We start from the raw sequence: 13,164 nt of genomic DNA, 5'->3' as shown, positions 1-13,164 counted from the left end.
TAGGGAAACTAAGGCTGTAAATCTTACTGTAGTAACTGAACACCATTTACAGTAGAGATGATCCATTTAATCCTAAACAAACTATCTTTGCATTTATTTGTGAACAGAGGTTGCAGAGAAGGCCTGGGGGCTGCAGCCTTGCATTAAGTGACCTTAGGCTGCAGCCAGCCTAATCTTGCATGCCTCACAAACTGTGTATATAATTCTGTGTTTGGGAATAATGCCCAAAGCACAGGGGTGTGGGAGGGTTTGGTAAGCTGTCAGACCATCCTTCCGGGAGGCTAAGTGGGATGCATGGTGGGGTGCCTTCCTCAGTTCTACTAGCCAGACACAAAAACTAACAATTTGATTTTGTTGTTCAGACAATAATGTCCTTTGAGATCCAGATTGCATCACTTCATGCCCGTTTTTGAGGGCAGAGGATGAGAAGGGCCATAGGCATATAACTAGGGGTAGAAAGAAACCACCTCTTAAACTGTAGAAAAGCTTCTGTAGAAATCTGACTAGTCACTGCGTTGTGCTGTATGAAACCAACATTTCACCACCACCACCATCTCTCTGAGTGTTCCATACGCTCATCTTCTTGCAGTAGGATCCTGTGAATGCAGAGTCTTTGCCAATAGTTTTCATCTCTGAATAAACATGCCTCAAGATTTAGCTTTGTGACATTGCCTAGTTTAACTTGAGCCTTCCAGAGGCAGAAAGTCCTTGGCTTTGGGTACTAGCAAGGTTGTAAGTCAAAGTGGAGCCTTCCCTGTTTGCAGTGTCTGGGGGAGGTGGAGGAAGAGAATAGTAACTGGGTTCAGGTCTGATTGACAGGTTTTGAAACACTTCAAAAGATTTCCAAAAATGATTCAAAGCCCTTGAGGGGGTCTCACAAAGGGTTGAACTGCTGAAGGAAGTAGATTTGGAGCACTCTCTCTAACACCCTGCTAAGCTGAATTGCCACGGGAGGAAAAAAAAAATCTATCAGGGCCAATAATAGTTTATCTCTGTCAGCTATGCCTAGTGCGAAGTGTTGGGTGCAAAGCCATGACTCCTGCCGATTAACTCCTTTGCTTCCAGGCACAAAAGGATGTCTTGGCAGAAGTAGCATTGCTGTGTAATGGAAGCATCAAGAGCTGCCAACACTAGAGGATTAATGGTTACAGTCTGCATCCTAATCCCAGCAGATAGTCTTAGAGGCATCTTGGCAAAATTCCAGTCCTTCTGATAACTAGAAGTGCCTCTTCCTCTCCTGGAAAATTATAATCCATTCTATTATTACTGCAAATATTTGAAATAGATGAAAACTCATTTGTTCATCCCTTCAGTGCTTCTCTTTAGAGCTTCCCACCTCATAAATGGGTTGCTGTTGAGGTGATACAATACATGATAGTATGAGGAAGCCTTTGCTTTGTGTGGGTGGCAAACGCAGAGGATCTAGGAGAAAATGTAGTTTTACATTGTGTTAACAAAGAGAAAAAATGGCTGTACAATTTTCTGAAATGTACCCTGGTTTTAAGAAAAAGAAGTCTGTCCTTTGCTGCGTGTGAATAGTCAGAATCTGACTGCCTGTTACAGCAAAACACTGATCCTCTTCTGCAGAGCCACATTGCTTCTGTACTATTTTGTAGTCTCTTCCACTTTAATGTAAGGACTGCTCTGAACCCTCTTTCCCCAAAAGGGAGTCTGCTCTTGCAATCTTTGATTCTGACCACTTATATCCTTCGAGGTGTGCCTGAATATCAAACATCAGTGCACAGGCACAGAGGTCTGCTGAGTGGTGACTGCTCCCTGACCTATTTTGGTCACTTGACTTGGGTTTGTGTTTCTTGAAAATTTGTTTAGATGCAGCACTCCTTTCCAGAGTCAGATGAAACCACAAATGTTGAGGTGTGCTTGGTCAAATGCCTAGGGTCTTTGTATCTGTCTCATGTGTTTCTTCTCACTTTGTTTTGGTTTTTTGGGGGTTTTTTAAATCTCTGTCTTTGATGTATTTTTCCTGTGACATTTTACATTAAGAGAAAATGCCATTCCTCTCTACGTTCTGAGGAACTAAAATTCCAAGGGAATGAGCACTATATCTGTAGCATACTAGGGAACTCAAAAACCTGTTAAAATAATGTCTGTCTTTCATGATATGCCCCGCAGATGAAAATTTTAAAGTGTCCTATGGTCTGAATTGCATGTTTTGGGAAATCCTTATGCAGAGCTGAATGACAGCATGAATAACTGAACCACTGGAGTTTGCCTCTAAAACTTACGCTTATAACTATTCTTAAGTCGATCAGCCCATGCTTTAACTCTGCAATACTGCACTGATCAGGGAGTTTCTTCACCATCGCAAATATTTTGAATGTTAATTCAGAATTACTGCCTTAGGACTGTATTTTGACAGCATCCAAATTGCCAAGCTTTCTGGTCTGTTGCAGAATGAGAAAGGTTTCTTCATATGAATGACAACTTGTTTCAACAACGTTGACTACTGAGCATCTTCCCAGCAGAAATCATTGTATGAAGACATCTATTCAATTAATTTGATCACTTGGCTGGATAAAGGTCACACCCCAAACTATGTGATACAGTAAATTCAGTAAGACATACATTCTGGTCACGTAAGTTGGAACTCTTCTCCCCTTATTACCTCTCTGCATTTGCTCAGTTTTAATGCAAGGTAGCAAAGCAGGGTAATGGTGTTATTGATCAGAAGTATTTAGCAACTCATACTGAAGTCTCATGTCATTACCACTGGAGATAGGTGTGTGGTTGCTCTAGTACAAATTCCCCTTTATCAATCTGAATGCTGTTTGTCAGGAAGGTACACACAAATCGCCTTTTCATTAGGCACTTGAAATGCAGAACATCTTTCTACACCAAATGTGCATTCACAAATAATGCAGTGTTGGAGGAGGTCACTAGTTGCCTCTAGTCTTTTCTGCTGTGAGAAGCATCAGTCCACTCTGGAGTCATTCTGTTCTGTAAATATGCATTGGAAAGCTATTGTCATGCTTTAAACCTTAATGGCTTCCTGGGCCATGCGTATGTCTTTATGTATATATTTGGCTGGGAGGGGAGATGTACATACATACAGTGTACCTGACAGAAACTGAAGAGCTTGTTCTTTTTCTTCACAAGTATTACAGTGATTCTTTATTTTATTGACCTTCATCAGAAGAGATCCTAGCTATCTTGTTTGAAAGCCATGTGAATGTGGCAGGCACTGCATGGCCGCAGAAATCATTGCAGTTAGTATCTACCTGAGTGTGGATTTTATTGTCATCCAGTCACTCTTCAATTTGGTTCTGTGCTTCAGTGCTGGACTGGTGCTTGATACTGTCTCAGAACTTACTGGACTTCGTGGTTTTGAAACAAAAATGTTGATACTTCCCCCCCTCCATCTCATCCTTTCCTGACACAATATTTATTGGGATGTAAGGGGTTGTTTTCTAGCCTTTGCTGCTTGCCTTCTGCTTGCTTCTTTACTTCAGTACAGCAGACAAAGGTCTTATAGGAACAGGAGGGTGGTGGGAGTGAGGAATTCTGCATTTCTTATTCTAGCTACTCCAGTCTGATATTGACCTCTGGCCCCCAACCATGGCTAGACACAGATGCGTGTTAGTTATCCACTCCTTTCCAAAGGCAGTGCTTCAGACATACTTTTTTGAAATGCCAGGTACCTTTCTTCACAAGCAAGTAAGCTCCTGAAGCAGTTTCTCCTGCTATCTGGACTTTGATTTCTAAAACTGATCTGCTTTCAAGGCTTTCCCCTGAACAAGGGAAGGGACTGTTGCTGTGGACAGTACTTGCTGAAAGGGTAGAATTGTAAAGACCTGGCTGGCTATTGGAGGCAAGTCAGGTAGTAGCTGTCTACAGCTGAGCTAAACAGCCAAGAACAGAAGCTGACACAAGGCTATAAACTTGATATTTGACCCTCTGATATTAAGGTCTCTGTAGGTCAGAAGGAAAGTCTTAAGTTTCTCAACTGGTTTCTGGTAAAATATCCTGTAGAGTTTTTTTAGTTTTTTTTTTTTTTTAAAGTATGTGGGGGAAGGAGTAGGAGTAATATTGGAAGTCAGTGTGAGGCCTGGGCTGTAGCACTTCACATCAGTGTAAAGCTTTCTGATAGAACACTGTTGGAGATCAGCAAATAATGAATTGTAGTAATCAAGCTGAGAAATTACAAAGACTCTAATGAAATGTTTCTAGATGACTGCTGTCAGAGTAGTTTCTGTTCCCTGCTGCTTGGAAGATGGTAGAGAGATAAATGTTAAAGCTCGGAGTAGATCTGATGGTCAGGAAGGAAGGGTGGTTTTTGTATTTATAGAGTAAATCTAATGCTGCAGAGCATGAAGCTGTGGAGTGACAGCATGGAATATCCACAGAGTGTTCACGTTCTACTCCCACTGCTATGCAACTAATATTCATTAAACCTTTGTTAGTAGGTACTAATTTGAGGAAAAGACAGGTAATTCATGGCACCTATGTAATGCCCAGTTGTCTCTGATTTGTTTATAAAGGAGTCAGATCAACAAAAAGCTCTATCAGACCGGGGACCTTGATGCAAGCTGTGATGTGGACTTATATTAAAGAGCGTGGGAAGGGGCTCTTGGGCTGGTATTAGTGAGAAAGGTCCTAATTACATCACTGCCTTGTCTTAAACTGGTTCCCTACTGCTAGTTTTATATTCTCTGTTAAACTGTGTTGGACTTGTTTCATTCCCACAAGGTTAAATGCCTTGGAACTATGCTTTTAATCAGATGGAGTAAACGTTGTACTGTGTTTTAACGATTTTCAGCACTCTCCTTACTTCTTTCATCCTGAAGCGCATGATCAATGAATTTAGAAGCTGAATAAAAGAACTGACTGAGGTCAAAAGTGGGGAGATCATCTGCTTCCACTCCATGGTACTCCAGAGTCATGTTGCGGTAATACTCTGGTCCCGTGTCCACGTTCCGCTGGCCGTGGGCCGCGTTGAGGATGTGGGTGAATCCTGCCTTCTCCAGGCTGTAGCGATCTAACGCAGTTTTCCTGTTAAAACAAGAGCTGTCATGTAAGTCAAGAAGCTTCTTATTCAGTAAGCCAGAAAATAAATTTCAGAAAACCTCTGATTTGGGATGTTCTAAATGCTAATGAAAGTGCTAATGCTTTAACAATGCATCATTGACCATTGTAAGGATCTTGAGATGCTGTCGTTCAGAGTGAATAATCTTTTTGGAGTTCATAACTATCTTTCCCAGGGCTTTAGAGCATATTTAAAATGAATTTATTTTCCTGGTGCCTTTGTAACTTAGGCAATACAGGCTTCTATCCATCTTGTGCAACAAGAAACTTGAGATACAGAAAGAAATAGAATGAATTATTTAAAGTCATAAAAGCAAATCAGTGGCAGAACTTGAAACAGGACCCATGAATGCTGTTTCCCCCTTCTGTCCCATCAATTGATATTCCAGAACTAATAAAAGAGTCAGTGATATATAAGCAGTAAAATGATCTGGGATTCAAGAAGAAGCTCTTCATCCCCAAAAGAAGTTACTGAGTTTTTCCCCAGTTGTTTAAAAAAAATAAATAAACAAAACTCTAAAAATACCAGCCTTCTATGGACACAACTCCCTATCACAACTCCATTTTACTGTCATGTTTGGTTAAACCAGAGGTATAAAGCAGAGATAACTAGATACGGAAATTGGATATTAGCCTTCAGAGAAAGCTGAAGGTCATATATTTAGCTCTATGTTCTCATTTGTTGTTCTCTCTTCCCTTATATAGGAGAGGAAATCCTAGATTTTTGTGTGCTCAATACCCACTCCAAGTGTTTGCCAGCAGGATGAAATTCCTCAAAAAATGCAGTTTGTGGGAAAGCATGTGCAAACTTTCTTTGTTCCATTACAGAAAACTTTCAGTTTTGTAAAGTTTTGTTCTGAAAAAGCTGTCAAGTTTCATTAGTGCCTAGAAAAACTACTAAGCTTTCAAAAAAAAAAAGAAAAAAAACAAAAAGAAAAAAAACCCATAGGCTTTATTCTGTTAATATATTTTCACATAACTACTGCATGATGTGAAAGACCTTTTTCCCACCAGAAGTACCTCTCTCCATGAGTGTTTCCTGAACATTTCTATGTGTAAATGCAGCTGCTGTCACACAGGACGCTGTGCTGTGCTACCTGTTGTGTTTCATAATTCTAGTGGTGACAGCCCAGACTAGCTTGAAGTTGACTCTGCCTTTCCAGCAGCTCTCTAAGTCAAAACCCCTCTCTGAGCAATCAAGAACCTAGTGATTGGAGCATTTAACTGCATTATGGGTGCTGAAGGTCTTACCTATGCTTGCTCTTATTTGAATTAAGCCCATGGTAATTGGCTGTTCTGAGTAGATATCCCTCCCAGCAGAAATTCCTTTCTGATCAGGAACAATAATATCTTGACATTACTGGCATTTTTGCTATTAAATAATGCCGTAAGTGCCCTATGCAATGATATAAAAAGTAAATAAAAACTCCAGTTAGTGTGATGATGCCAAATACCTAATAAGCTCAGCAGACTCTGGAGGACAGAGAAGCAGCAGCATCTTTCTGCTACTGCTGTAACTTGCCACCTTTACCTCATGTTGAATAATGCTTACTCCTTCCCTCTGTGTTCTTGAAGCAGTGAACAGCCTAGAAAGACTTTGGTTTTTCTCCCTCCTTATAGGAGGTTTGTGCCTTTAGGATTCTTTTCAGGTGTATATGCTCTGTGTATACACTTTGCCAGCAAAGACACTTCAGTTCTACACCATAAGGATGGACAGTACTTAAAATAAAACAGTTTAAATGTCCTGGATGAAGAGTAAGGTTGCAGTGAATAGCTATTACTCTTTGTTTTGATGTACTTGAGATGAACTACAGTTTCTGCTTTCAAATCAAATCTTATTTTCTTTTGCCTCCCTGATGCTGGAGTAGAGAAAATGTGTGTTTCGTTCACCAGACTTGGCCAAAGCATGTATCCAGCAAACCATGTAAGACTGATGGCTTCAGGTCAGAGATCTGTGCTCAACTAGAACCCCTGCAAGTAGAGATCTACATGCTGAATAGTAAGTAGGATTGCAGAGTAGCTAGGGCCAGTAGAGAAAACCAAAGTTTTTGATGGACTGCAGCTACTACCAGACTTTGGCTTCCGCAAGCACTGCTCAGGCTAGTAAATAACATTTGAATTAAATGATGGAGTTGTTCTGAGCAAGGACAATGTCAAACAATAGGTTGCATGGCAATAATTAGCATTTGACACTTCCATTTATATGAAATCAAATTTTCCTGTTTCCTTAATTGGAGATTGCCAGATCAGATAGAAGGGATACCATCTTTCACCGACTTGCATAAGCAGTCAGCTCAGCCTGGCCAAGCTCCTGGGAACTTCCCCCTCTCAGTCTTGCCTGTGAGTCTGGGGCCCAGGATGGAATTAATCCTCCTCCTTTTTATTTCGCTGGTTAAAAGCTAAGCAGTTAGGTGTTCATTTTGCATCACAAATGCATTAGCTGTTGTTTTGCCCTTGACCTGTTGGGGTTTGAGAATGTGTTGTTACTATTAGCTCCAGCTGTCTCCCATGACTTGGGCTGGAAATGGAAGCAGAAGCAGCAATGGATCAACCTTGAATGTTGTTGTAAAAAGCCCATTACAAATGCTCAGATTTAACTAAATAATCTTCTGTGTCATAACGTGTTTTTTTTTAAAAACAAATTAGAAGTGTCCAAAGGGAATACTTAGGAAGTTTTCTACTCCACTGTCTTTGGCACTGAGGAATGAATTTATGCTGGTTTTATCTCAGTGCTTGGGATAGGCTGATTTTAAAATGTCTTCTGCTTTCTAATTGTGCTTGATATGCAAACTGATTCAGCAATACCCATTGGACTGCATGGAACCTTGCCCAATGGAATGGTTTTCTTGATAATATGGATGCACATTTTCTTCTTTTTACTGACATTGCTAACCTGAAAACCTCGGAGAAAATGAATGCTTAGTGTTGAGTGCTCAAATCTGTTAAGTTCTCCACATTTTCACTGGAATAGCTATCACTCAGACTGTGTGTAGGTGTTGTAGAACCTGTTGGTTGAACCAAGACCTAAAATATTTGCCCTAAGTGGAGCAGGGTCAGTACATGTTCTGTGGCTACTGTGGCCTGTGTATCTGCAGGCTGAGCTATTGCATGCAGTCTGTAAAGAGGATGTCAGGCACCTTTCTTACAGCAGATACCCTGGGCAATTTTGTCAATGGGAAGCTTCTACTACAGTTTCGAATATAAAACGCTGTATAGAGATATGAAGAAACAGTTGTTGTGTAATAGAAAATAGGTTCATTGGACTGCAAGAGGTGTCTGCCTTGGGCTTTAGAATCTGCATCTTTTGAAGAAAGCTGAAGTGACAGTCTTTTTCAAAAGCAAGAGTACTTGGTTTCAAACCTAATATGAAGATTAGAAAGCACTTTATGCTCTTTCTTCTTTCTCTCCATCTCCTCAGTCTTGCACTTGATAATTATATTTCCATAAAAGCTCTTCCTACTGTTCTTTGAAAATTTTTTCTCTTCTTCTTTCTTTCTTCCCTCTTGTAAAATATTTCCCCAAAATCTAGGCAAAGAGCCCAGCTGGACCACCACTTGTCATACTGGCTCAGGTTTTCTGCTTTTTCACTCCTATCAGCCGTCTTTGTACTTTGATCATAAACATTACCGGGCAGAGATGGCCTGTGCTGAGACTCTGACACTGCCATAATATAGGCAGTTAAACTTGAGGTCGTGCTGGGTCTGCAGCATGTTGATTGCCAGTTAACAGAGAGAGAAACAGGCTGTTAAGCCTTCATACAGGGGACCTATATGCCTGTAAATGGAAATGTTACTGTGCCCCTCGACATGTTTGCTTGGACTGGTTTAGCTGTCAGTGAGCCCTGGCTTTGTGTGAAGGACTGGCTTGCTTTCCAGCCTCAGCTGGAATCTGTAGTGTAGATGCCATTGTGGAAGCATCCCTGTATCCATACACTTTAATCAGAGCCTATGGGATTTTTGTGTTTCATTGTGCATAATAGTTCTGATTACACCCCAAGGAGAGGGCATTGCTTTTGGCCTTCCTTGCAGTTTTTACCATGCCTGAGGTATTAGTATTTTAGAGGAAAGTAAGGAATAAATCAAGCATAATTTCTACAAATATCCAATTGGTTGAGGTTACTAATAGCATAGCATCATTCAAGGGTATATGAATCATGTACCTTATTGGAGGATTTATAACTGTTTTTAATTCACTTTCAACTAGAAATGGCACATATTTTTTTCCTTGCAGTTGGCTCACTACCAGAGTTTAATAGTCAAGCTAACAATATTCCTCTTTTCCCCTATTTGGGTGCTGCTGTTTCCTATTAAATTGCAATTAATACTTCCATTTTTGTGATTATGGTTGAATTTTAAGTAGCCATTGTAAAGAAGAGCTTGCTACAAATGCCAGTGTAGGTGAAGCCATAAGCATTTGACTACTCTGCAATTGTTTTCATTTTGTATTTCTCCACCATCTGTGCTGTTAGCACTTGATTTCCTTTTACATAGTGCAACTGTGGTCTCCAGTGTCTGCCTTGAATGTGTTCTATGCAGGGAAGGTGAACTGTGGCACTGGGAGATAATGGTGAAAATTTTGATGTAATTCAGTTTAGTAAGAGATGAACTGGGTAGATTGCACCTATGTAAAAGCACATCAGCTCTTCTGTTCAGAGCACATAAACTTATGCTAAAAGTTAAGCATACCCAGAAGTCCTTTTTTCTATGCTGAGCAAAACCTCAGTGTTTTGCTGAATCAGACCCTGTGTTTACTGTAGGACAGATGGACTCATAAACCCATTTTCAAAGTTCTGAGGCAAGGGGGAATACTTTGGTATGGGAACGCCACCTAAATCGTGAAAATTGGAGATAAAATCACTTTCATATAAGGATATGTTGATGCTAACAGACTCACCAAGAGGGAAAAACTGACCCAAACAAAAATGTCATCTGTTTTCAGATGGTTCCAAAAAGACTATTTATGTCCCTTGGGCTGTGCAAAGGCAAGTAAAGGGCTTGTCTAAGACTTTAACTGTGCCTGCTGTCAGTTTTAAAGCTAAGATTCATAAGATTAATATCAAGTGCTGCAGCAAACTTGGTCTTCTTCTGGAAGCAACAATGTAAGTAGTTATAACATGAAAAAAAGTGCGTTCAGGTTGCTGTCTCCAGTGTACCAAATCCGTTCTCTCTCTTTTTAAAAACACTGTCATGACAAGCTTTAGTCCCAGCTGCTTTCATCAGAAAGTTGCCCAACCAATGGAGTTGCAAGAGAGGGGAAAACAACTTGCAGGTGCTGCAGTCTGCATCTCCACATCAAGCATTAAATATATTAAAAGCAGCTAACGAAGTGAAGAGAAACTAGCTCATGATGAAAGTACAAGTGTATCTAAAGGAAGAGAAGTAACCTTCCAAAATGTCTCATAAGGCAGAACAACTCCCTCCACCAGTAAGTCGGCACCTTACAGCTGGTACTGGTCAACCCGATGACTGGTATGCTTATAAACTTTAAGTAGAGCCAAGTCTCTTACACTTCATACAAAGGTTGCGCAATGCAAACATGTTTCAGTATAGACTGTTAAAGCCACAGATTGACGTGACCCAGATTGACAAAACACAAGGAAATCTAAGGCAACATGATAGTAGAAGAGGAATCATCTCTCTCAAACTTTTCCGTTTTCTGAAATGCTGAAGGAAAGCTCAATGCAGGATGATAATTTACCAGATGGTCAGTGTCAGAAAGAAGCTTCCTCAATATAGGCAATATTGACACTTTCTTAAGAAAATCTGGCAGTTTTCCCTCCTGAGGAGAGATGTTGAGAATTTCCAATAATACTGACCCAATTTTCTTTGGTAACTCCAGCACTGAGGGAGTCTAGAGATAGTGTGGCATTGTATCCCCTTTTGCTTCTGAGGTGTTGCTCTGTTTCTGTGGATACCTCCTGTTCAGTGTGAATTAGAAGAATTTTTAGGTACCACTGAAAATACTGAACAGGATCTTCAGAATGTGGTAGAAAAAGATTCAGTAGTTCATTTTCCTCTAGCTGAAAATGGTAGATGTATTTTTTTTTTAAAGTGATACAATCAAGATAGAGGAAATAGCTCTCTGCTTTCTGTACAGCAAAGGCACCAAGGACATGTGTTGTAGTCAGTCAGTTCCTGGTCTTGAGTTCAGTCACTCATCAAGTGTTAGAAATCACTTATAGACAGAGATGTTATGTGGGGAAGTGTTACTTGCCTTGGAAACCATTGGAGCTTTGAGGTTTATGGTCCGGTGTTAGAGATCTGATTTTCTGGATTGTTAAACTGCTGTTGCAATTGGCAGATTCTCATTCTAACAGAGTTGAAAATATGTCCTCAAGAGTGTTGTTATAATCTAAATCTGCATACACTCCTATTTTGGTATGATTAATACTAGTGTAGATGTTAGGAGTTCATAATGCTAAACGGTGGGAGGGAACTGTTTTCTACCCTGAGAGAGTCCCATCTGTTTCCTTCTAGATTAGTGTAAATTGTCTTTCTACTCGGTCACTTGGAAGAATCCACACTGTATTGTTTTTCTGCAGAAAGGTAAGACAAGAGAGTGAGTTTTAGTTGAGCATATATTTGATGTTTAGTTATTTATTTTAATTATCATACACTCCAACTTGTCAGTTTGAGTTACTCATGTGTCTTATTGCACCTTACCTGCATTACTTCTCAAGACCAGGAGGAGCCTGGGACAAACACAGACCATAGTTTTTGTGCAATCTCACTTCAGCTGCATATCCAGAAAATTATTTTTCATACTTAACTTGTAAAGAATTAGACTCCAGAAGACTTGTCTCCTGGGAGTAGTTTGAGGACACAGAAAGGTCTGAAATTGTGATCAGGCCTTAAATCCTAATGAGATCTTGAGGATTGTTAAGAGGAAAACAAATGCTTGGCAAGCTTGTGTCTTCAGCTAAAATATTCTTTGAACTTCAATGTGTACCCTGAACCCCATTTCCAGTAATAAAGCCATCACTGAAAGTCTGCAAGAAGGAACTACAATATGCATAACCAGCAGAGATTTTCCTTGTGATTGAGGTGAACCAAGCAGACTTGGGATTAGCCAGTAAAACTGCCTGTGCAAGTAACCAAGTGAAATCAGTGAAAGAAAGGAGCAAGACAAAGCTGCTTTCTATCCCTTTAGCAGGCTTCTAGATGTGAGGAAGATACATGCAAGCACTAGTGCTGGTAGCAGCTGAATCAAAATCTTGGCAAACCATGTTTTATTCCTATCACTGGGCTGTCTCCTGCAAGTTCCAGTGTCTGGTCTTTAAAAGTCCTTGGAACTTGCTGGAGGAAAATTTCAATTGGAGCTGAACACAGCATGTTATATTTTGGGGCTTTGATTATTCTGGGTCTGACAGGCTCATGGAGATTTCATTGCCTCTGGGCAACATCTGCAGTGAAGCCTTGTAACAAAAGGATTGAGTGGCCTCATAGGGCTCCTTGATAGCCTGTATTGCATTAGAAGGAAGATGTGGTTACGTAGTCTGGGTAATTAATTAGCATTTCCATAAGCACTCACAAGTCCCGTTAACCTTGTAAATGCAGGAGGCAGGAATGAAGCACAGATGTGAAGGCTCTGAAGATAAACTCTGCATGTATGTGTTCACTTGATTTTGTTGATGAGTTCCACTGAATTCTTTCAAGATCAACCTTAATTTAGCATGGCTAAAGATGCAAATATACCCAACATCTGTTCATGTCTCCTTGGCAGCTCTTTGGCCACCAGTGCTGCAGCAACGTCTTAAAATAAAGCAATACAAAAAAAAGCCCTGCCACACTGAAGGGGTAACCTGGTGGTCAGAAGTAAGATGTGGAGGTGGCTGAGGAAAGATATAGAGGTCTCTGGACTTTTCCTGCTTCCAAGCAATTTTTAGTTATGGTAATGAAAGCTGCATCTGGTCTACAGACCAGTTCTCATCTCAGATTTTCTGCCATGTCAAGTTTTCCCTTACTTGGCTGATAGTTGTTCTCCTTTAGGGAGTCCCATTTTCCGGTGAGTTTTACCTCTGTTCACACACCCCCCCAGCCCCCTACACACCTGCTACTCACTTCTTTTTCCTTCTCCATTGGTTTTCCCGTTCTTTCATCTCATCATGTGTGGAACTTGTTT

The 13,164-nt window shown here is 40.5% G+C and overlaps 1 protein-coding gene across 1 annotated transcript in view; it reads right to left on the bottom strand.

Annotated features, from left to right (window-relative positions):
- DUPD1 (dual specificity phosphatase and pro isomerase domain containing 1) overlaps positions 1-13,164 on the bottom strand; it is a 22,648-nt gene that overhangs the window by 453 nt on the left and 9,031 nt on the right. The window contains exon 3 of the mRNA XM_009078315.1: positions 4,790-5,010. Coding sequence (XP_009076563.1) covers positions 4,790-5,010 — 221 coding nt within the window. The remainder of the gene's footprint in view (positions 1-4,789; positions 5,011-13,164) is intronic.

The sequence above is a fragment of the Acanthisitta chloris genome, unplaced genomic scaffold (assembly GCF_000695815.1).
Source record: "Acanthisitta chloris isolate BGI_N310 unplaced genomic scaffold, ASM69581v1 scaffold8747, whole genome shotgun sequence".
Taxonomy (NCBI): Eukaryota; Metazoa; Chordata; class Aves; order Passeriformes; family Acanthisittidae; genus Acanthisitta; species Acanthisitta chloris.
Note: the sequence above shows the minus strand (reverse complement) of the source record. Positions and strands in the feature narration are given on the sequence as shown.